Raw genomic sequence first — 21,119 nt, 5'->3', positions numbered from 1 at the left:
CCCAGAACGCCGGGATCACGCCCTGAGCCAAAGGCAGACGCTTAACCGCTGTGCCACCCAGGCGCCCCGGAAAGAGTTTAGTTTTATCTGATTATATAGACTTGTTTTTTTCCTAAATTAGAATCTCAAGGCATTTTCTCAGATATTAAAAGAATTTGGTGAAACTTTTTTTTTCAATTTTATTTGAGATAGAGCAAGAGAGAGTGAGCACAAGCAGGGGGGAGGGGTAGAGGGAGAGAGAGAAGCAGACTTCTTGCTGAGCGGGGCAGCCCCAGGCAGGACTTGATCCCAGGACCCCGAGATCATGACCTGAGCCGAAAACAGACACTTAATCAACTGAGCCACCCAGGCACCCCTGTTGAAACATTTTTAAAAACCCACTTTTTAAAAACTGGGGGCACCTGGGTGGCTCAGTAGGTTAAGCATCTGCCTTTGGCTCAGGTCATGATCTTGGGGTCCTGGGATTAAGCCCCGAAAAGGGCTCTCTGCTCAGCAGGGAGTCTGCTTTTCCTCTCCCTCTGCCCCTCCCCCCCCGGCTCATGCTCTCTCTCGCTCTCAAATAAAACCCTTAAAAAAAAACCACACACACACTTCTGGGGGCACCTGGGTGGCTCAGTCAATTAGGCGACTGACTCTTGATTTCAGCTCAGGTCATCATCTCAGGGTCATGAGATCAAGTGCCGCACTGGGTCTGGAGCCTGCTTAAGAGTCTCTCTCGGCGCGCGTGGGTGGCTCAGTTGGTTAAGCATCTGCCTTCAGCTCAGGTCATGATCCCGGGGTCCTGGGACTGAGTCCAACATTGGGCTTCCTGCTCAGCAGGGAGCCTGCTTCTCCCTCTGCCTGAAGCTTCCCCTGCTAGTGCTCTCTCTCTCTCTCTCTCTGACGAATGAATGAATGAATGAATGAATGAATGAATGAATGAATGAATAAATAAATAAATACATGCTTTTAAAAAAATAAAAATAAAAATAAAAAGTCACTTCTGGAAAATAACTTTTTTCTTAGATGAAGTAGAAAATAAGGTAAAAGCTAAAGAGAATTAACATTTTAAAACACCAGATTCCCAGAAAGGCCTAATTTAAACTGAGCCAAGGGTTTGCAATTTACATAATATAATACAAGAACAATATTTTTAAAAGTCTTTGAAAATTAATTGCTTATATTCTCTTATTCTGTTCCTTAGGGATATGTAGTTATTAATGACAGTAGAAGTTGTTCATCCTTAGTTGAAAAAAATGAACTTGAGGGACACCTGGGTAGCTCAGTTGGTTAAGCGTCTGCCTTCAGCTCAGGTCGTGATCCCAGGGTCCTGGGACTGAGTCCCACTGGGGTCCTTGCTCAGTGTGCACACGTGCTCTCTCTCTGACAAATAAATAAATAAAATCTTAAAAAAAAAAAATGCACTTGAAGGTCATAGCACAGGAGCTAGTCAGCCCAAATATTTAAAAAGAATAAAAGCAATTTAATATTCAGTCACAAGGGCAGATGTTACTTCCTTGTCCACACCCCAAATGCCTTGGAAGAATTATACACACACATACACCCACTAACACCGATGGGCCAGTCAGATAATACCTACCTTAGGGAGAATCAATCCACAGGCCTATAAGCTTGGCTGTACCAATCAGATATTCCCTTGGCCGAAAGATAGAAAAACTTTAAACTATATTATGCTAGCCACTTAAACTGAAAGATCAAGTAGTAAGCAGCACCATCATGGGAGGGTGGCCATTTTTTACCCTATGTACTCTACACAAGTAGGCCAAGAAAGCAAGTCTATAAACAGAAGAATAAAAATGGAGCACACCCTCTAAGAAAAGCAGTAAGGAAAGGCTATGTAGCTTCCTGAGAGATGGAGGCAGTAAGAGCCTTAGCTTCCTGGCTTTCTAATTTCAGCCCTGTAAGACCAGGCTGAATTTGATTTCCTGCACTCAGATGCCAACAAGATTGCTATTTTCCCCCAATCTTTTTTTTGCCTATTTCCTTTAATTTCTATTCCTTAAACTACATAATATCTAAAAATAAGATTCTTTACTCTAAAAACTCTAAAGCTACAGAAATTCAAGGAGGAGCTCAGCAGTTTAAAGCAGAAGAAGCTGAAAAGAAAAAGAAAAAAATCTTTTCTTGGGGCACCTGGGTGGCTCAGTTGGTTAAGCATCTGACTCTTGATCTCACCTCAGGTCTTGATCTCAGGGTTGTGAGTTCAAGCCCCACCTTAAAAAAAAAGAAAGGAAGGAAGGAAGGAAATCTTTTCTCAAATTTTACTCAGGTAGAATGTTTCACTTAACAAAATTTTGGTGAGGAATGTAAGGAGATGAAGGAATTTCTAAAAAAAAAAAAAAAGTTATTAATCAGATAACTTCAAAATTAAAATCTTCTCTCTGGACTGTTTATAAAGCTGGAACACATACCCTGGGGTCCATCACATTTTCACTCCAGTCAAAAAGGACTTCTCAAAGAGTCAAGATATATAGCTTATCTTTCGAAATAAGTTTACATTTTTCTTGTTTGCTATTTTCTCTCCCCAGGCCTTTCCTCCGTCCTTTGCTCTGTCCTCTTTTTCCTTAAAAAAGTGATCCAGAGGCAACTTCAGATCTACCTCTATCATTTGAATACTTTGAAAGTACTGTCTAATAATCCTTAGACAACAGGAGATAGCTTACCTGGCAGATATGATGCCTGACCTGCTATAAAGAATCCAAATTCCAAAGTGTTACTGACGTAACTCCAAAAGGACTTAAAACACATACAACTGATATATGTAAGCATATATACAATGATAATTCAAAATACTAAACTGTTATAGAAAACATATAAGCAAGTTAGAACCCCAGCGACTGCTGCTGCAGCCTGATCAAGCAAACAGAAGGGCATACCAATATATGTTGCCAAGTGGTCTGGCAAATCATTCTTACAGTGATTTTTAAAATGGAAGATTAGCTTTAAAAACCTCATTTTTTTTAAGGGGGGGGCAGAGGGAAGCAGAGGGAGAAGGAGAGAGACAATCTTAAGCAGGCTCCACACCCAGTACAAAGCCCGAAGCAGGGCTTGATCTCACAACCCTGAGATCGTGACCTAAGCAGATATCAAGAGTCTGACGCTTAACTGACTAAGCCACCCAGGCGCCCCCAAAAACCCTTTTAAAATAACTGTATTGTTTGGATATTTCTGGTATTTAATTCTTATCTTCTACTATATGAAAAGAGAACCTAACTTTAACTTCTTAGGCACCTCCATTCCTCCCAAATGCAGATAATAAAGTTTATTAATGTATTCAATTTTGAAAGGTCATATCTTAGAAAAAAATGATAAACTATTCATTTCAAATGCAAAATTGTCATTACTCTTACTGACATTTCTGTAATTACTGTTCACAGTTTACTTGTAGTAATTATTTCCTATCCACTGGGAGGGAGGGAGAGAGGGCAGGGATGGACATAAAACAAAACATTATTAACTAAAGGTTTAGAGTTTTTCACACCTGAGACGACAAAGAGCTACGACCAGAGAGTAAGAAAGGAAATGTAACTACTTCAAAATACTGCTGAAGAACAATAAAAATCAGTAGGCTCCCTATCATCTCTGGTAGTTTCAAGTACAATAACCACAGAGCTTCTAAAATTTAACTATTCATTTCAATACTTTAATATTAAATTACCTGAAATCCATTGGAATGTATATGCTACACAGTTGTACAACTTTTTCTCAAGCTGCTCACTTAAATAAACAAAAAGGGGCACTTACTTAAACAACGCTAAGTGATTTCAAATCCTCTGATCAAATCGTAACTTAAATCATGATAACTAACAGTTCACTTACCATGAAAATCTGCACCCAACTTCTTAGAAGCCATTTAGAACCTAAAAAACAAAGAAATATTTTTAGGCATACGATGTTCTGAGGAGATATAAACAAATCATTATGAGAAAATTGAGACTACAAAAAAGAAACCAGAATACAGTCCTCAAACTTCTCAGTCCCAAAATCTCAAAAAAGAAAGGAGAAAGGAGGAGATATTAGTTTTCTAGAGAAAATCTGCACGTTCTAAAAATGTGCACGTGGAGACACCTGGGTGGCTCAGTCGGTTGAGTGCCTGCCTTCAACTCAGGTCATGATCCCAGAGTCCTGGGATCCAGTCTTATATCGGGCTCCTTGCTCAGCAGGGAGCCTGCTTCTCCCTCTGCCTGCCCCTCCCCCAGCTTGCTCAGTCCCTCTCTGACAAATAAATAAAATCTTTTTTTAAAAAATAAATAAATAATAAAAAAATAAATGTGTGCGTGTGTGTATATGAAAAGAGTAACATACTAGTCATTGACCAATTTATATGTGGACTATCAAAAGGAAAAAATTACAAACACATACCTTTTTGATACAAACTACCAATCTGTCAATAACAGATTAAGAAAAATATCTCATTTTATTCAGTTATGCAAATATAGACCTTTTGCTGAACTAACTCTAACAGTAAGTGGGGAATGAATGACATTTAATCTTCTATATTGTTTAATTAGTATAAAAATTTTTTAAGTGAAGGAAGGGGTAGGCGCCTGGGTGGCTCAGTCGGTTGAGCATCGGCTTCGGCTCAGGCCATGATCCCAGGACCCTGGGATCGAGCCCGGCGTCAGGTCCCTACTCAGCGGGGAGTATGCTTCTCCCTCTGCCTCCTCTCACTTGTGCTCACGCTCTCTCTCTCTCTAATAGATAAAATCTAAAAAAAAATTTTTTTTAATGAAGAAAAAAACATAAACCACACATCTTTGCATTTTCAGCCCCTATAAAAGTAGGTATGAAGTCCTGTCTTACACAAATAATCTGAGCTCTTCAACCTAAAAGTCAGTCTATCGCCCTTGATACAGTGTTTATACCTCTAACTTAAAAATGTAAGCAAGAAAAAAAAAACTGGAAGCGGGAAAAAAATTCCAGGGAGCTGTATGAATTTATGGTCTGTTGTCTATTATCCTGCATTACAATACACTGGAAGGCAATCACACTGAAAATAATCTATTTTTCTCCAAAAGTTAAAAAAACAAAAAAAGGAAAAGTATATTGCACCTATCTTGTGAAAATTATTCAAAACAGAATTAAAATCAGCACGGGATTTTTTTTACAAGAAATTAACAAGCTGATTTTTTTTTTAAGTTTTATTTATTTAAGTAATTTCTATTCTCCAACATGGGGCTTGAACTCATGACCCTGAAATCAAGAGTCTCACGCTCTTCCGACTGAACCATCCAGGTACCCCTATACACTTTAAATGGATGAATCGACGGGGGCACCTAGATGGCTCAGTTAGTTCAGCATCCAAACTTGATTTCGGCTCAGGTCATGATTTCAGGGTCCTGAGATCAAGCCCCGCATTGAGCCCCCCGTCGGGCTCTACATTCAGCATGGAGTGTGCTTGTCTCCCTCCCTCTACTCCTCCCCCTCACTTTTTCTTTCTCTGTCACTCTCTCCAAAAGAAATAAATAAATAAAATCTTAAAAATAAATAAATGAATGAAGTGTACATGGTGTATGATACAACACCACCACAAATCTCAAATGCATCATGGTAAGTGAAAGAAGCCAGGCTCTAAAGGTTACATATATGATTCTACTTACAACAAACTATAGGAGTAAAAAAGAGGCAAAACTATAGGAACAGAAAAGTAATCTAGCTACTAGGGACTATAAAGGATATAAAGTATTATATAGGGGCACCTGACCAGCTCAGTCCGTACGGCGTTCAACTCTTAATCCCAGAGTTGTAGATCTGAGCCCCACAGTGGGTGTAGAGATTATTTAAAAACAAAATCTTTTAAAAAATGAATAAAATAAAATAAAAAGTGGCTGCTTCTGGGTGGTAGGACTGGGAATAATTCATAACATTTTTCTACGATTTCTGAACATTCTATGGCAAACAGATATTTAATAATTTCTTTGGGGCGCCTGGGTAGCGCAGTCGTTAAGCGTCTGCCTTCGGCTCAGGGCGTGATCCCGGCGTTCCAGGATCGAGGTCCCACATCGGGATCCTCCTCTGGGAGCCTGCTTCTTCCTCTCCCACTCCCCTGCTGTGTTCCCTCTCTCACTGGCTGTCTCTCTGTCGCCTTCGGCTCAGGGCGTGATCCCGGCGTTTCGGGATCGAGTCCCACATCAGGATCCTCCTCTGGGAGCCTGCTTCTTCCTCTCCCACTCCCCTGCTGTGTTCCCTCTCTCACTGGCTGTCTCTCTGTCACATAAATAAATAAAATCTTTAAAAAATAATAATAATAATTTCTTTAAAGCTTTACTTTAAAACTTTCAGTTTTCCAGCATGATGTGGGGATGAAATATTCTGGTTGATATTCTAATTAATTCTAATGGAGAGTTAAAATTATAAAGTATATGGATCATCAATTTTCAAAGAAACAACCAACCATGCTGAAAATGATTAAAACTTTTATATATGAAGATATTTCATTGGTGTACATATAACAGGGCCATCAAAATGTACATAAACCAGAATACAGTGAGATTCCTAAAACCAAGAAGCAAGATTCTTGACAGTCTCAACCTTTACACATAGGCACATAGCAGAAGCGCGTTTACGTCTCTGCTGGGAAAAAAGCAGTATTTAAGCACCCAGCAAAGAAAGCTGCGACCGACAGGTGCACAAAATGCCCATTTTCACCTGTGTCCCTAATATTTATTAATATTGTGGGATATCAGCTGTTTGAAAAAGCAGCTGTTTGAAAAAGCAGCTGTTTTTGAAAGGTAAATGGTTCGGGAGAAGACGCTTGAGCCTCTGATTTAAAAAATAATTTTGCAAACAATCCCCAGAAGAAGCTAACATCACAAATATTTTAAGAAGTTTCACCAACTTTAAATGGATTCTTTTTTTTTTTTTTAAGTAGGCTCTACGCCCAACATGGGGCTTGAACTCATGACCCTGAAATCAAGAGTCGCATGCTCTACTGACTGAGCCAGCCAGGTGTCCCTAAATGGATTCTTAATGGCTATTTTAAAAAGGCTCAACCTAAAGACAGCCCACAGAACAGGAGAAAAATATATTAACAAGTGATGTATCTGATAAGGGGATTTATCTAGAATACATAAATAACACCACAACTCAATAATAAAAAGACAAATAACCCAACTAGAAAATGGGCAAAAGAATATGAATAGTCAATTCTCCAAAGAAGACATACAAATAACCAAGAAGCAATGATGTTCAACATCATTATTCATTAGTCAGGCAAATGCAAATAAAAAACTCCCCTCTTAATCCCCATGTTAAATATTATCGGCAACAAGGCAAAATTTCTATTTAAAAAAAAATAAGTGAGAATTAAAATATAGTACACCCCTATTATTAAATAAAAGGATGTAAATTCTTTAAAAATATGCCTCAACAGAGCTGATAAAATGCAGTTTTCTAGGGGGCTTCTTTAAATATTAAAATAGTTCACTGAATGCAACTCATGTTTTCCACAAACCTTAAGAATGTAAGAAATCCATATTTGGTCACTTAAAGATTTTCTAATGTCTGCTATGCCGTAAAACTTCACTGTCTCTCAAAGACCAATAGCATTTTAATAGCTACTTAGGGTCAGTTTTTTTTTCCTGGAAAAATCAAGTGAGAAACATATACATATTTGTATTTCCTTATCAATTTTCTATATTTTATTTAATTATAACCATTTCATATAATACCTTTTTATAATCTAAGTGTTCAATTATGGGGAAAGGATTAAATTATAGAAAACTCAAAAGATAAGTTGTAATGCAATTAAAAATGATTATTAAAAACAAATGGAAAAATAAGTATAAGGTTCTTTATTTAAAGATTTATTTATTTGAGAGAAAGAGTGTGAGCATGCATGGCGGGGAGGGGCAGAGGGAGATAGAGAATCTCAAGCAGACTCCCCCACTGAGTGCAGAGCCCAACATGCGACTCATTTCAATCATGATCTGAGCCAAAACCAAGAGTCAGACGCTGAACAGACTGAGCCACCCAGGTGCACCAAGTACAAGTTTCAAAACGTTTTTACAGGTTGGACTGAATTACTTAACATGTAAAAAATGTACACAAAACAAGACTAAAAAAAATACATTTGCCCCCAACGTAAAACTGTAAGTGCTCACGGGGGAAAAAATTCCTAAGTAATCACAAATTTCCACTAAAATATATATGAATGCATATATTAAAGGAAAAGTATTAAGTAGAAATAAGAACAGAACACATTCTTTTTTTTTTTTGCATGCATTCTTAACTCATAAGCTTTTACACTAATAAAATGTAGACGTCCCTGAAGCACCAAGGAACTTAACAGCAATGGTCTATTTTGCCAGTTCAGTGCCACTTCAATTCAAATGCTACAGAAAGAAAAGCCCGTAACTTAAAATTTAAATTTAATTAAAGACATTCAAGTACAAAAAGGGATGGGGAAATACGTAACAAGAACAGACCTGCAGGGAGAGGAGGAGCTAGAGTGCAAGAAACAGAAGAGATGGGATAAGGAATAGAAAAAGAGCAAGGTGAGGAGGGTAGCAGACCAAGAGAATGCCAACAACATCCCGCCAAGGAGCAGGCCCTTTCACAAGGGGAAGAGAAAGCCTACGGCAACTGTATTGATGGTCTCATTTTCTTTCTTCTCTTTCTTATACCATTAAATTCCTATAACATGAAATTACCTTCTTACAAAGTTTCCTAATACACAGCAATTTAATATCTCAGTAAGCTATCACAGTCACACATTATACTGCAACAAGAGCTGCAATCAGGAAATTCCACAGATAGAAATTAATCCAGGAAATTCTCTTACAGAAAAAGATGGCTCTGGGAATCATCAAATTTCAAGTCTAAAACCAAAGTTAGGGGCGCCTGGGTGGCATAGCGGTTAAGCGTCTGCCTTCAGCTCAGGGCGTGATCCCGGTGTTGTGGGATCGAGCCCCACATCAGGCTCCTCTGCTATGAGCCTGCTTCTTCCTCTCCCACTCCCCCTGCTTGTGTTCCCTCTCTCGCTGGCTGTCTCTATCTCTGTCGAATAAATAAAATCTTAAAAAATAAATTAATAAATTAATAAAACCAAAGTTAACACCCATGCAACTAGCATTCATACCAACATGTATATGACAATCACACATGTAATGTCTATTAGTATGTCAATATAACGCTATACTATATTCATCAGAAAAAGCTTTATCTTCTCATAGATCTCAGAGACATTTTGGAGTCTCTGTTCCTTCAACAGTACAATAAAAGGGTAGTAGACTGAATAATCAGCCAACTCTAAACGTACCATGAATCTGTAACAGTAGAATAAAGAAAAGCAAAAATATTTATGTTCCCAAATTATTCAATATTCAGAATAAGTGGTATCATCATTTACTATACACGATAGCTTTTCTTTTTTAAGATTTTATTTATTCGAAAGAGAGACAGAGAGAGAGTACCCCAAGAGGACAGGCAGAAGGAGAGGGTGAGGGACAAGCATACTCTCTCAGTGAGCACAGAGCCCGATGCAGGGCTCAATCCCAGGACCCTGAGATCATGACCTGAGCTAAAGTCTTAACTGAGCCAGCCAGGCGCCCCCACAGTAACTTTTAAAAGATGTCCTTTAGTGAGGAAATAAAAAGTTGGCAACCATGTTAATCCCATCCCCCTTTTTAAATTTTAGCGACCCATGAAATCCAAGCCTGGAAACCATTTTCCTAATCACATATAAAATAATAACCTCAAATGAATATGATGTTTTAAAAAATTTATATAGATATATCTTTGCATACTACCTGAGACACAGCAAGAGCTCAACAAGAGTTGGTAAAAATATAACTTAGAAGTGCTCAGGGTAGCTCAGTCAGTTGGGCATCTACCTTTGGCTCAGGTCATGATCCCAGGGTAGGGTCCTGGGATTGGAGCACTGTTTCGGGCTTCCTGCTCAGGAGTCTGCCTCTTCCCCTCCATCTGCCCCATCTGCACCTCATGCTCTCTCTCACTCACTCTCTCAAATGAATAAAACCTTAAAAAAATAAAAAAATAAAATTAAAAAATAAAATATCTATATATATCTATATATATCTATATATATAGATATAGAACTTAGAAGAAAGTAAATCATTTGCCAAGTACTTTACCAGTAAAGTATACACAAAATGTAGATTTTTATTTGAATGTTTAGACTCTTATTTTTAGTGAAGAACATGGTTGTGAACACTGAACTGAGTTTGAGACCTTACTTTCAGTTTCAAGTCTGAGAATTAGCCAGAGATACTATTTTCAGGAACTATCACTGTCCACAAGCTCTGTGTTTACAAAACTAAGCCCCCTTATTATTGGCTCCTGCACATCAGCATATTTGGCTGAAAGACAGAAGGCCAACAACAGAGGTCAACAGTACACAGATTTATACGGAGGAGGATTTCAATAACCCAGTAAGCTTTACTTTATGCATTAACTTCTTCTTTCAATTCAGCTGGAATACTGCTTATTCAGTCAGATTTGTCCTGAGCAGCACTGTTTCACAGAAAGCAAAAATGGAAAATCTAAACTTGAGCCACTAACCTGCAGGAACAAGATCTAATGGGCCCTGAGATTTTGGAAGAAGGGAGTAGGTCCGTGTGAATATGGAAACAAACAGGGGCAAGACATACTCTTACAATGGTGGTTATATCTGAATGATGGGTTTACAATGTGGGGCTTTTGGTTTTTTCTTTTGTGCTATTTGCTTTGCAGGTTTTCTATACTGAGCACATATCTACTGATGACACTTTGTGATTAGGAAAAAAAAAAAATCTAGGGAGCAACAGAGGGAAAAAATACCCCAGGTACCTATAAGGGGACTAAACAGAAACAACACGGTATGTAACTAGTGAAAGAGTGTGACCTCAGAGAGAGAAAATGTAATAAAAAAAAGAATAAATCAGTAGTTTATTTTTTTTTCTAAGGTGTTATTCATTTATTTGACAGAGAGCACAAGCAGGCAGAGTGGCAGGCAGTGGGGGAGGGAGAACCAGGCTCCCCACTGAGCAGGGAGCTGATGTGGGGATCAATTCCAGGGCTCTGGGATCATGACCTGAGCCAAAGGCAGACACTTAACCGGCTGAGCCACCCAGGCACCCCAATAAATCAACAGTTTCTAAGACCAGTAAGAATACCACCTAAATGGCCCTACGTATACTTCATGGAAGTATAACAGCTGTTTTACTTTATTGATGATAAAAGATGAATTCCATGATGAAGAGCTAACATTATGAATTGCCCCCAAAAACAATGCATCACCAGTCATGAAACAAAAACTACAGGAAACAGAAGAACTAAGTAGAAATACATAATTAATGAGATAGATACCATTTATGGCCTATCAAAAGCACCCTGAAAGCAGAATATACCCAAAGTACCCACAGAACACTTTACAAAAACCTAAGTAAATATTAGGCCACAAAGAAAATTCCAATAAATATTCAAAATCAGAAATAGCACAGCTAATAATACTCAAAAGGCAAAAAAAAATTAGGAATTACATCAGAAGACAAAAAGGTCCTATTACCTGAATTTCTGAACTGTCTCTTGATCAAAGAGGGAACCAAAAATAAAGCTGCATAAAATAATGACAATGAAAATACTCAATTTGAGAACCTACAACATGCAGCTAAAGCAGTAATCAGGAAAATTCACAGCAAACAAAAGTACTAAGAAAAAAATTCACAGTGTAGGGACCATCTAAGGAAAGCACAATATGGAAACAGTAAGGACATAAGCAGAAAATAACCAATTAAAAATCAGAAAAATGATTAACCAATAAATAAACCCAAGAGCTGGTTCTTTGGAAAATACATAAACCATCCAACTAAATTTTAAAAAGAGAGAAGTGACGGGGCGCCTGGGTGGCGCAGTCGTTAAGCGTCTGCCTTCAGCTCAGGGCGTGATCCCGGCATTCTGGGATCAAGCCCCACACATCAGGCTCCTCTGCTGGGAGCCTGCTTCTTCCTCTCCCACTCCCCCGCTTGTGTTCCCTCTCTCGCTCGCTGGCTGTCTGTGTCAAATAAATAAATAAAATCTTTAAAAAATAATAAAAAAATAATAAAAATAATAAAAAGAGAGAAGTGTACAAAATAGAGGAAGTTAAAACAATCCAAAGACATTGCTTTGTTCATCTCTTTGCAAATACATGTGAGAACCTGGATAAAATGGATGATCTTCTAGGAAAGTATTATTTATCAAAATTAACTCCACAAGAGGTAGAAATCTTAACCAGACCACTAACTATGGAGGAAACAGAAAAGGTCATCAAAGAGCTCTTGCAACCCAAAAGAAACCTAACTGCTATTAAATTTTAATGGTTCCAAAACACAAGAAAAGGAAAGTTTCTAATTTTTTTTTTTACAAAGCACACATAATATTGATGCCATTAAAGAGAAAATTACAGAAAAATCTCATGTATGCATAGAGATAAAAAAATCCTCAAAATGAAAAGCGCAAACCAAATTTAGTAAAGCACTATAGGAATATATCACGTCCAAGCGGAAAAATTTAGTCTATGAATTCAGGATAGTTCAATACTAGGCATCTGCTGATACATTTCACCATTCATTAACAGATCTAAGAAAAGTCATATAGTCAACTCCTTAACATGAGGTTAAAAGCAACAACAAAAACCATCTCTCTCAATACCAATGTCAGAGAATGCTGACTAATGGGAAATAAAAGATTCCCACTAAGCACAGGAACAACACAATGATGTCCACTATTATCATAATTTGTTAACATTGTTATTTAACATTAGATGAAAGAAGTTAAAAGGTATAAAAAGTTAGAAAAGAGACTGTTTCCCAGGGAAACCCCAAAACTGAAAAATTATTACAAATATAAGAGAATACAATAAAGTGTTTCTGGGTACAAATTAATAAAGGCACACTTGGTCTTAACCATCCATACTTCGCTTTATTGCATTTCACACTGTTTTTTACATATTGAAATTTCAAGACTTCAGTGGAGAAAGTAAGTGCAAATGTGGTGAACATTAACAAGGGAATAGAAGTGGAGCCTGAAGATGTGTCTGAAATGCTATAATCTCAGGATAAAACTTTAATGGATGAAGAGTTGCTCCTTATGGATGAAAAAATAAAGTGCAGATGCCGTGAAGACTGCTGAAATGATGACAAAGGATTTCAAATATTACATAAACTTAGCTGATAAAGCAGCGGCAGGGTTTGAGAGGAACGACTCAATTCTGAAAGCTCTACTGTGGGTAAAATGCTATCAAACAGCATCTCATGCTAAGAAGTAATTGTTCATGGAAGAAAAAGTCAACTGATGTAGCAAACCTCATTGCTGTCTTATTTTCAGAAATTGTCACAGCCGCCCCAACCTTTAGTAACCACCACCCTGATCAGTCAAGAGCTATCAAGACTGAGGCAAGACCCTCCACCAACAGTAAGACTGCAAGTTGCTGAAAGCTCAGATGATGGGCAGCATTTTTTTAGCGATGAAGTACTTTTTAATTACGGTATGTACACTGTTTTTTTTAGACACAATGCTATTGCACACTTTATATAGACTACAGTATAGTGTAAACATAACTTTTACATGTACTGAGAAACCAAAAGATTTATTTGACTTGCTTCATTGTGATGGTCAGTTTATTGTGGTGGTCTGGAAACAAAGCCAAAGTATCTCCAACCTATATTCTGAAATAAACAGCCTTCATGTATACAATAACTAGATAAGAAATATAATGGAAACATACAATGTGCCACAAAAGGTAAGAAAGATACAAAGGCAGAAACTAAAGCTCTACTGAAAGAAAAGAGGATTTACACAATTGGAAAAACATATGATAAATCTTGGATAGGACATGCAACATCATTAAGATCAATTCTCCCTAAGTTTCTCTATAAATGTGGCATGATAAAAGTGAAAACTACAGTCTTCTGTTTTATTAACTAGAAAAGCTGATTCTAAAGTTCATACAGAAATAGCAATATATGTAACAACAGCCAAGAAAACTCTGAAGAAAATAATGCAAACTAGCCCATCAGATATTAAAATATTTACTGTTAAGATATAACACTTACAGCTGTGCCATACTGGCACATCAGTGGAACAGAACAGATATCCCTAAAAATACCCAAAATATGGAAATGTAGCATACAGTAAAGCTGCCTTTTAAAATTTGTGAAATGTTGGGATGCCTGGGTGACTCAGTTGGTTAAGCATCTGCCCCCCGACTCAGGTCATGATCCCAGGGTCATGGAATCAAGTCCCACATCAGGCTCCCTACTGGGACCCTGCTTCTCCCTCTGCCTGCCACTCTCCCTGCTTGTGCACGTTCACTCTCTGACAAATAAAATCTTTAAAAAAATAAAATAAAATTTGTGAAGCGACGGAACAACATGGTAGCCACCTAAAAAAAAGCTGGATGCTCCCCTCACGCTCCATCCCAAAATAAACTCCAAATTGATCAAAAGTATAGTAACATTAGGCAACTGCCCAAATATACAATTCCTATTTTCATTCTACATGGAAAGGCAGTGGGCAAAAATAACTTAGACTTAAGATCCAACAAAATGCTTACCTTACGAAAAAATTAGAATATGATGGTTATTTGTATTTATTTTTTTTAGTAATTTATGCCCAATGTGGGGCTCAAACTCATGACCCAGATTATCAAGGGTCTCATGCTCTTCCAACTGAGCCATCCAGGTGCCCCAGAAGATGGAGGTTATTTTAAAGGCAACTTGCCGTAGGGGCACCTGGGTGGCTCAGTCAGTTGAGTGTCCAACTCTTGGTTTCGGCTCAGGTCATATTTCAGGGTCCTGGAATTGAGCTCTGTCCTGGGCATGGAGTCTACTTGAGGATTCTCTCTCCTCCTCTCTCTCTGCCCCTCCCCAGCCTGCATGCACTCTCTCAAATAAATAAACAGTTCTTAAAAAAAAAAAAAAGGCAAGCTGCTGTAATGTACAAGTTTTCTCACTAATTACTCTTGCAAATGAAGTTTCAACAAAGTTATTAATCATATCGTATACTTAAGGCTGTAAGAAGAGCAACTAGTGACTCAATATAAAGCTCATTTCACATAGTTTAATATAAACTGGTTATAGCGGAATATTAACTTACTAAAATTTAAAAAGCAACATGTAGTACATAAAAAGAGAATATAGTATTGTCAAGGTAAATTACTACCCCAATCCTATTTCATGAGAACTGCAGTTAAGAATTCTAGCTAATTCAGGCCACCTGGGTGGCTCAGTCAGTTAAGCATCTGCCTTCAGTCAGATCATGCATGATCTCAGGGTCCTGGGATCCAGCCCAGCATAGGGCTCCCTGCTCAGAGCGGAGCCTGCTTCTCCCTCTCCCTCTGCCCCTCCCCCCTCACTCGTGCTCTTGCGCTCTTTCAAATAAATAAATCTTAAAAAAAAAAAAAAAAAGGAACTCTAGCTAATTCCAAACTGAGTCAGGCAAGGACTTTCCTCAATGCTGAGTTCCTCTTAATCCTACCAGCACCTAGCACCGTGTCTAATTTGTAGCAGGGGAGGCCTTTTCATATTCACTTGCTATCTCCTCTTAAACCTTCTGAAAATATGATTCTATAACTAATATTCCTAACTAATATGTATTTTGGAAATACAACGACACAAAACAATGCCCTTACAATGAAAAAGTTAAGCAATGACTTCTGTAGTCTGAAATCATAAGGCCTATGAGACTAACATAATGTAAGAACAGGAAAATGGCCAGTTACAAGTTAAAATAAGGAGTCATAACATAAAGCATTAGCTAATTAGAAATTTTTAATCAGTATCTTAGCCAATTCTTTTTTTATCTCTACCCCCTCTATCTTAACCAATTCATTAAAATTCTCAAATGAATTTAAAAAAAAAATTTTAATGGGGCACCTGGGTGGCTCCAGTCGGTTAAGCATCTACACGGCTCAGGTCATGATCTCGGGGTCCTGGGATTGAGCCCCACATCAGGCTCCCTGCTCAGCAGGGAGTCTGCTTCTCCCTCTCCCTCAGCTCCTCCCCCTGCTTGTTCTATCAAATAAATAAATAAATAAATGATCTTTAAAAAAATTTTTCTTAGTGTAAAAACAAAAATGTCCCAAAAGGAAATACAGCTACAAACCTATCAATTTAATTTTTTTAAGGTTTTATTCATTTATCCGAGAGAGAGAGAACAAGCAGGGGGAGGGAGGGCAGAGGGAGCAGCAGGCTCCCCTGCTGAGCACGGAGCCTGACATGGGGCTTGATCCCACCACCCTGGGATCATGACCTGAGCGGAAGGCAGATACTTAACCAACTGAGCCACCCAGGTGCCCCTCAAATCTTTAAATTGTGAATTAACACTGGAAAAAATAATTTCAAGAAGTAACTGAACCAAAAATGTCATCTCCTCCCCAACTCTCAAAAATCACATCACAACTCATGCCATAATATAAGAGAGAAAGGAGCATCCTGGACAGTTAAAGACATGAGTTTCAGCCTTAATTCTTCCATCAATTTGGGATGGTTTAGGGCCTGTCAAAACCTTTGCGGGGGGGGGGGGGAAGAATTCAGGGCTGCTTCTGTAAAAAGAGAAGCCTGGAATAAATGATCTGACAACCTTTTCAGAATTAAAGATCTGGATATATTCTTTTATAACTACAGACATCAGTGGCTTTTATGCTCTCATACATGTAAGAAAAATACCACAAAACTTTCTTCATATTCTTAGTTATGAGAGCACATAAACACATGTAATCACTTGTTGAGTCTATGACTCAGTAAGTATACACAGTCCACACCCACTTTTTAAAGAAGAAAATGCTTACTATTTAACACTAATAACCTTATTTCACTCTACAAGTAGCCAATATGATATAACTGCTTAACATGTATTTTATACAAAGAAGCTAAATATCGCACCATGGGCTATGAATCTGACCTGAGAGAAATAATCACAAACATAAATGTTCTGTTCTTCCAGCCGTCTTCAGACTCAGTGGATTACATCATTCTGACTGTTGAAGTCATGTGAAATTTGAATGGTTTTTCCCATGGAAACAAAAAACTAACAGAGCCTTGATCACCAAACTTGAGAACTCACCCCAAAGGGAACATTGCGCAGTACACCAGGAAACAAACAATATAAAGATGGGACAACTTCATAGAAGGAGATGATCCTCTTTCTTTTTTTTTTTTTTAAAGATTTTATTTATTTATTTGACAGAGATAGACACAGCCAGCGAGAGAGGGAACACAAGCAGGGGGAGTGGGAGAGGAAGAAGCAGGCTCATAGCAGAGGAGCCTGATGTGGGGCTCGATCCCATAACGCCGGGATCACGCCCTGAGCCGAAGGCAGACGCTTAACCGCTGTGCCACCCAGGCGCCCCAGATGATCCTCTTTCTGACCTATCATCAGAAGGTCAAGAGTAACCTAATGGTATGTCACAATGCCTACGTAACTCACCTCCCTTCAACACACAGGCATTTTATCATCGCACAGTGAGTACAGTACAATAAGATACTTAGAGACCATATGCATATAATTAGTGTGTGTTGTTATAATTTTTCTATTATTTTTATTGTTAATTTCTTACTGTGCCTAATTTATAAGTTAAAATTGATCACAAACGGGGCACCTGGTTTGCTCAGTTGGTAGAGCATGTGACTCCTGATCTTAAGGCTGTGAGTTCAAGCCCCAAGCCCCGTGTTGGATGTAGAGATTAAAATAAAATCTTTTAGGGGCACCTGGGTGGCTTAGTCGGTTAAGCAACTACCTTTGGTTCAAGTCATGACCCCAGGGTCCTGGGATCGAGCCCCAGGTCAGGCTCCCTGCTCACAGGGACACTGCTTCTCCCTCTCCTCCCTGCTCGTGCTCTCTTACTCTCTCTCTCAAATAAAAATCTTTAAAAAATCAAATCAAATCAAATCTTTTAGGAGTGCCTGGATGGCTCAGTCAGTTAGGCAGCTGACTCAACTGATTTTGGGACTGGTCATAATCTCAGGGTCATGAGATCTAGCCCCAAGTCGGGCTCTGTGCTGGCCAAAGAGCCTGCTTAAGATTCTCTCTCTCCCTCTCCCTCTGCTCCTCCCTCCACCCTCACGTGTGCATGCTCTCTCTCTCTCATAAATAAATAAAGTCTTTTTAAAAATAAATAAAACTGATCATATATATATCTGTACAAGAAAATACATAGTACAGAACTTGCTTAACTTATGATGGAGTTACATCTCAATAAACCTATCACAAATTGAAAAAAATCTTAAGTAAAAAACGCATTTTAATACACCTAACCTACCTTAAGTGTGCTCAGAACACTTACATTAGCTTACACATGGGCAAAATAATCTAACACAAAGTCTATTTTATAATGAAGTGTTGAACATCTCATGTAATTTATTGAATACTGTACTGAAAGTAAAAAACAGCTGTATGGGTACAAAATGGTTATAAGTGTATCAGCCGTTTACCCTCATGATCACATGGCTAACTGAGAGCTGCAGCTGGCTGCCATTGTCCAATATCATAAGAGAGCTAGCCTGAGAAAAGACCAAAATTCAAAATTCAAAGTATGGCTTCTACTGAATGCATACTGCTTTCACATCATGAAGTCAAAAAATTGTAAATCAAACCATTTATAAGTTGGGGACCATCCATATATATAGGGTTCACTATTATCCGAAGGCACCCACTGGGGATCTTAGATCGTATCCCCTGCAGATAAGGGGGGACTACTGTACACAGCAGAATTTTGCTTCTATTTTACAACTGAAAAACCTTAATATGAAATGATTTATAATAAAAAGACACAAAAAGGACACAGATCTTTTAATTAATCTTAGTTGCTTTATGAGTATCTATCAAATAGGTATCTATCAAAATGGGTTGTAATTTATCTGATAACAAAACTTAACATATTCTTCTTACCAATAAAAACAAAGATTAATAATATAAGAAATTAAATTAATGGTACAATGGAATGAATTTAAGAAGGGTTATTGTAAGGATTAAATAAAATAATACAAGCAATTGTTACTCACCAGGTTTGCTAGCACCTCCTCACCCTCCTAAATCTTTTTTTTTTTGACATTTTATTTATTTGAGAAAGAGAGCGCGCACAAGCAGGGTGAGGGGCGGAGGGAGAAGCAGGCTCTCCGCTGAGCCGGGAACCCGACGTGGCACTCGATCCCAGGACTCAGCGGTCATGACCTGTGCTGAAGGCAGATGCCTAACCGACTGAGCCACCCAAGTGCCCCCTAAATCTCATATTAATAAGAAGAGTTCCACATTTCAATGGCTTGTACTTACTCTAAGGAACAAAGAAAGGTGGTACCAGAAAACCATCACCAATAGTAAGAAACCCATATATATATATTTTTTAAAGATTTTATTTTTATTTATTTGACAGAGAGAGACAGCCAGAGAGAGAGGGAAGACAAGCAGGGGGAGTGGGAGAGGAAGAAGCAGGTTCCCAGTGGAGGAGCCTAATGTGGGGCTCGATCCCAGGACTCTGGGATCACGCCCTGTGCCAAAGGCAGACGCTTAACGACTGAGCCACCCAGGCGCCCCAGAAACCCATATATTTTTAAACCGACTTATGAATCCCTGGCCATCAAATAGAAAACCCTCTATAGAGGTTAATTTCACCATACTGGGGCGCCTGGGTGGCTCAGTTGGTTGAGCGTCTGCCTTCAGCTTGGGTCGTGATTCCAGTGTTCCGGGATCAAGCCGAGTCAGGCTCCCTGCTCCGCAGGGAGTCTGCTGCTTCCCCTGCCCTTCACCCAGCTCATGCTCTCTCTCCCTCTCTCTCTTGCTCTCTCTCAAATAAATAAATAAAATCTTTAAAAATATAAATAATAATCAGCATACTTAATGTAATAAATCTTTCATAACTCCCCTGGAAAATAATCAAAACTCTACCAACCACCAAAGAATAAGAAAATACTCCAGTAAGTCTCTTCTCTCACCACCACATGAAGTTCAGAAAAGTTTTAGAAAGAATGAGGATACTGGTATATACTATTTTAGACTAAAAAAAAAAAAAAATCACAGCACATTACAAAAACTTCAACACAGTAGATGATGTTCATTTTACAAAATATATATACTACCTTTTCACATCTATGTTGAAATCTATGTTGAATGGAGATACAAATCATACCAGGTTACTGGAACAAAGTTACTTAAAAATAATATCCCAGTATCTAACTGGAATTACCAACTGAAATTACCATAAATGTAACTTAATGGTTTGCTCCACTACAGAAGCAGAAACTTCTGTCAAAATGTTTAAGAAATTTTCAAATATAAAAGGTTTAACATGTGGAATGTATGTAATATAGAATTACTTCTAATATAAATGTAAGCATAAATCTTAAAATCCCTCATCTCCCAATACAATTTTATGAACTCTATAACACAATGTGCAAATTATCCAACTATGTACAAGCCAGTTAACTTACCTATAAGGTAAGTAGTACAGATTATTTTCAGGAAAACGTGGAATATTGGCACTGTAAGCAACACAGGCAGTTTGGAAATCTGCCTATAACACAACAAAGCCATAGTTGGCCAGACCCACGTTAAAAATCAGACCACCTCTGACTTCAAATAAGAAAGCATCAATTCTTCTCTAAATAATAACTAAGAAAGGGGTGCCTGGGTGGCTCAGTCGGCTAGGCCTCTGGCTTCGGCTCATGATCTCAGGGTCCTGGGATCAAGCCCAGGTCAGGCTCCTCACTCAGCTGGGGCTCTGCTTGTCCCTCTGCCCCTCCCCCTGCTCATACTTCCTCAAGTGGATAAAAATCTTTAAAAATAATAACTAAAAAACAAGAGAAAAATTAGTTAAACCAAAAGGTGATTCTTTAAAAAGGTTTAAATTGATAAACCCCCTAGGCAAGGCTCACTAGAAAAAAAAAGAAAACTACTGCCTCCAGGAATGAAAGACAGCACAGATCTTACAAATATTAAAAGAATACCATATCAGAACAATTATATAAAACAAAACAAAAAACAATTTTATGCCAAGTCTGGCAATTTAACTGAAATAAACCAATTTCTTTCTTTCTTTCTTTCTTTCTTTCTTTCTTTCTTTCTTTTCTTTCTTCCTTCCTTCCTTCCTTCCTTCCTTCCTTCCTTCCTTCCTTTCTTTCTTTCTTTCTTTCTTTCAATAACCAATT

General features: G+C 38.2%; 1 protein-coding gene across 2 annotated transcripts in view; it reads right to left on the bottom strand.

The window, feature by feature from the left end:
• The window catches only part of UBAP1 (ubiquitin associated protein 1), a 54,795-nt gene that overhangs the window by 23,705 nt on the left and 9,971 nt on the right, over nucleotides 1-21,119 (bottom strand). For both annotated transcript variants that reach the window (XM_002929239.4, XM_019809928.2), the window contains exon 2: nucleotides 3,820-3,860. In XM_002929239.4, the coding sequence (XP_002929285.2) occupies nucleotides 3,820-3,853 (34 nt within the window). In that variant the 5' untranslated portion in view covers nucleotides 3,854-3,860. The remainder of the gene's footprint in view (nucleotides 1-3,819; nucleotides 3,861-21,119) is intronic.

This window comes from Ailuropoda melanoleuca, chromosome 7 (assembly GCF_002007445.2).
Source record: "Ailuropoda melanoleuca isolate Jingjing chromosome 7, ASM200744v2, whole genome shotgun sequence".
Classification (NCBI taxonomy): Eukaryota; Metazoa; Chordata; class Mammalia; order Carnivora; family Ursidae; genus Ailuropoda; species Ailuropoda melanoleuca.
The sequence above is the reverse complement of the archived record's forward strand: the minus strand, read 5'-3'. Positions and strand labels throughout refer to the sequence as shown.